Source organism: Cavia porcellus, unplaced genomic scaffold (genome assembly GCF_034190915.1).
Source record: "Cavia porcellus strain 051 isolate PalLab524CR breed Dunkin Hartley unplaced genomic scaffold, mCavPor4.1 scaffold_9, whole genome shotgun sequence".
In the NCBI taxonomy this organism is placed as follows: domain Eukaryota; kingdom Metazoa; phylum Chordata; class Mammalia; order Rodentia; family Caviidae; genus Cavia; species Cavia porcellus.
In genome coordinates this window covers 15,896,112-15,899,131 of record NW_026947492.1, presented here as the reverse complement: position 1 = coordinate 15,899,131, position 3,020 = coordinate 15,896,112, and the positions used below count along the sequence as shown (strand labels likewise).

Here is a 3,020-nt window from a genome sequence, read left to right as displayed (position 1 = left end):
GTTCATGGGCTGGAATACAACTAATAACCATGCAGACAGCATGAGGCACAGCTAGGACTGAACTCTATCTGGTGCTTACTGACATGTCCCATGTGTCTGGGATTCCAGGGTCACTGGAAGTCAACACAGAATGGAAGCTGTGAGGAACCTGGAAACATCTGGTTGAAAAGATCAGAGTTGCACACTTCTTTGTTTCATGGGATAGTAAATGCCTGCATTAAAATTTTGCTGTTCCTCATAAGTAGAATTCCTGAAGGAAAATGGGAGAAGTAAATCACTCCACAGTGACTGAGTTTATCCTCACTGGCTTAACTGAGAAACCAGAGCTCCAGCTGCCCCTCTTCCTCCTCTTCCTGGGAATCTATGTGTTCACCGTGGTGGGGAACCTGGGCATGATCACCCTAATCGGGCTCAGTTCTTCCCTGCACACCCCCATGTACTATCTCCTCAGCAGTCTGTCACTTATTGACCTCTGCAATTCCACTGTAATTACACCCAAAATGCTGATTAGCTTTGTGACAGAGAATAACATCATCTCCTTCCCTGAATGCATGGCTCAGTTCTACTTATTCTGTGCATTTGCCATATCAGAGTGTCACATGTTGGCTGCAATGGCGTATGACCGCTATGTTGCCATCTGTCATCCCTTGCTCTACCATGTCACCGTGTCTCCTCAAGTCTGCTGCTGGATGGTAGCTGGGGTGTGCAGCATGGGTTTGGTTGGTGCCACAGCTCACACAGTCTGCTTACTGAGGGTGCTTTTCTGCAAGGCAAATGCAATAAATCATTACTTCTGTGACCTTTTCCCACTACTGGAGCTCTCCTGCTCAAATACTTCCATCAATGAAGTAGTAGGTCTGAGCTTCAGTGCTTTTAATGTCTTCCTCCCTACCCTGGCCATCTTTACCTCCTACATCTTCATCATAGCCAGCATCCTCCGCATTCGCTCCACCTCAGGCAGGTCCAAAGCCTTCAGCACCTGGAGCTCTCACATCTCAGCAGTAGCTGTGTTCTTTGGTTCTGTTGCATTCATGTACCTGCAGCCCTCATCAGTCAGCTCCATGGACCAAGGGAAAGTGTCCTCTGTGTTTTATACCATTATTGTCCCCATGCTGAACCCTCTGATCTACAGCCTGAGGAATAAGGATGTAAAAGTTGCCCTAAATAAGGTCCTTGAGAAGAACTTTCTTATGAAATAAATATTGTGCTTCAGCAATAGTTTATAATTTCTGTAATTTTATACAGAAATAGTCTAAGGTTATCCATTTGTGCCCATAAGTCATAAAATTATCGCTGTTGTGTAGTTACTTAGAAGAAAGAATTCAGAGGTAGGTCTGGATTCACAAGATTAGAAACATCTGACCTGTATCACCTCAACATTTAAAAATTCTCCACAACCATTGTTTACATTTTTACTTTGGGAACATGGGTCTTTTTAGGTCAAACTTGTTTACCGTAATTCTTGTTATATGTGTTGTAGCATATGCTCATGTTCTCTTACACACCTAAAATGTCACACTAAATTTCTTGGAAAATATTTATGGAATTATGATATCTAAAATAAATGTACGCATTTGGAATACATCAAATATGAACCCTGAGTCTTATGAAGTGTGCAGAACCATAAGAAGGAACATGGAGTCCTATGGTGGGTGATAAGGTGGCTCCTAATCACTAAGAGTTATTAGTAGGGTTGATGATCTTTACAATAATAAGCACGTGAGTATATTAAGCATATTTTGACATGTATTTTGCAATTCTTTTGTCCACAGTTTCGGGATTTTGACACCACCTCTACTTCCTGATAATTCTCTAAATATTTTTCTTATTCCACAGATATAATGCTTTTTTCCTATCCATATTATGGTACTTCAAATGTACAGGTGACATTTTTATACTGACATCATTTATTACATGTTAAAGTTAAAGCTGGGGAAAAGTTTTTGACTGATGAAAAGCATCATTTTTATCTCAAAATTCCTAGATTAAAAAAAAGGACGGATGTCTTTTCTGAAGGGGTAAAGGAGACTTCCCAGTCATAAATATATTTTACTCTTTCTTGAAAATAACAACTCCTCCCAAAAGGCTGTTGTTCCCATCAGTCAGACTCAGGGTCTCTGTGGCATCGCTGTGTTGCTCAGCTTCTATGCCTTCTCTATCTGCAAAGCAGAATCAGAAAGGTGTTTCTCATCCCTGCTTACAATAGCTTCTCAGACTCTTGGATGTCGAATACTTCTGCTTTGTGATAAGCCACGTCTAGGTGATGTATGGTTTTGTCTACTTTCTGATATACATTGTAGCATTCACAGAGAGCTGAATGAAGGACACACTAGGGAGTATCTCCAAATAGCAGGGCACTGTTCTCCTCCTTTCTCCACTGCGTTGTGTGCTGTGATCTGATGTACAGCAAAGTACAGTGACTTTCCTTTCTCTCTCTCTCTCTCTTTCTCTCTCTCTCTCTCTCTCTCTCTCTCTCTCTTCTTAGTTCTCTCTTTCTCTCCCTCCTTCCTCCCTCCCTTTTTCTCTGACTTCTCCCGTTTCCCCTCTTCCTTCCTTTTTTCCTTCCTTCTTACACTCCTCACTCCTTTCCTTATTTCCTCCTCCTCGCTCCTCTCCTTGTTTTCCTTCTACTCTTCTTTTGCTGTTTTTCTTTCTTTCTTCTTTTTTATAACACCGGGGATCAAACTGAGCATGTTTCTCCTGCTAGGCAAATGCACCACCACCCAGCTACTTCTCCAGTCCTGTTTACTGACTGACTTTATTTTTGCTACAGGATCTTGGTAAGTTGCCCATGCTTGCCTTGAACTTGAATTGTCCTCTTTTGCACTACCAGTTAGATGAGAATGCAGGTTTGTACCTTCCCACTCAGCTTCTTCTTCCCCTCCCCTCTCTCATGTTTTCTCCTCTGCTTCTTCACCTTCCTTACTCTTTATTTGCTTTTTAATCTTCTATCCTTTCTCCTCTTCATTTCTCTTCTTCTTTCTCTTCCATTTCCTTTTCCTCTTGTTCTCCTTCTCCTT

General features: G+C 41.7%; 1 protein-coding gene across 1 annotated transcript; it reads left to right on the top strand.

Annotated features, from left to right (window-relative positions):
* Positions 1 to 260: 260 nt before the first annotated feature.
* On the top strand, positions 261 to 1,199 carry LOC100714220 (olfactory receptor 8G50-like). Its single transcript, XM_003472620.1, has one exon. The coding sequence runs from the start codon at positions 261 to 263 to the stop codon at positions 1,197 to 1,199; it is 939 nt and encodes a 312-aa protein (XP_003472668.1).
* The last annotated feature ends 1,821 nt before the right edge of the window (positions 1,200 to 3,020 follow it).

What these genes read in the sequence shown, in the direction of transcription:
- LOC100714220 (XM_003472620.1), top strand. Translation starts at nt 261, where the DNA reads ATGGGAGAAGTAAATCACTCCACAGTGACTGAGTTTATCCTCACTGGC.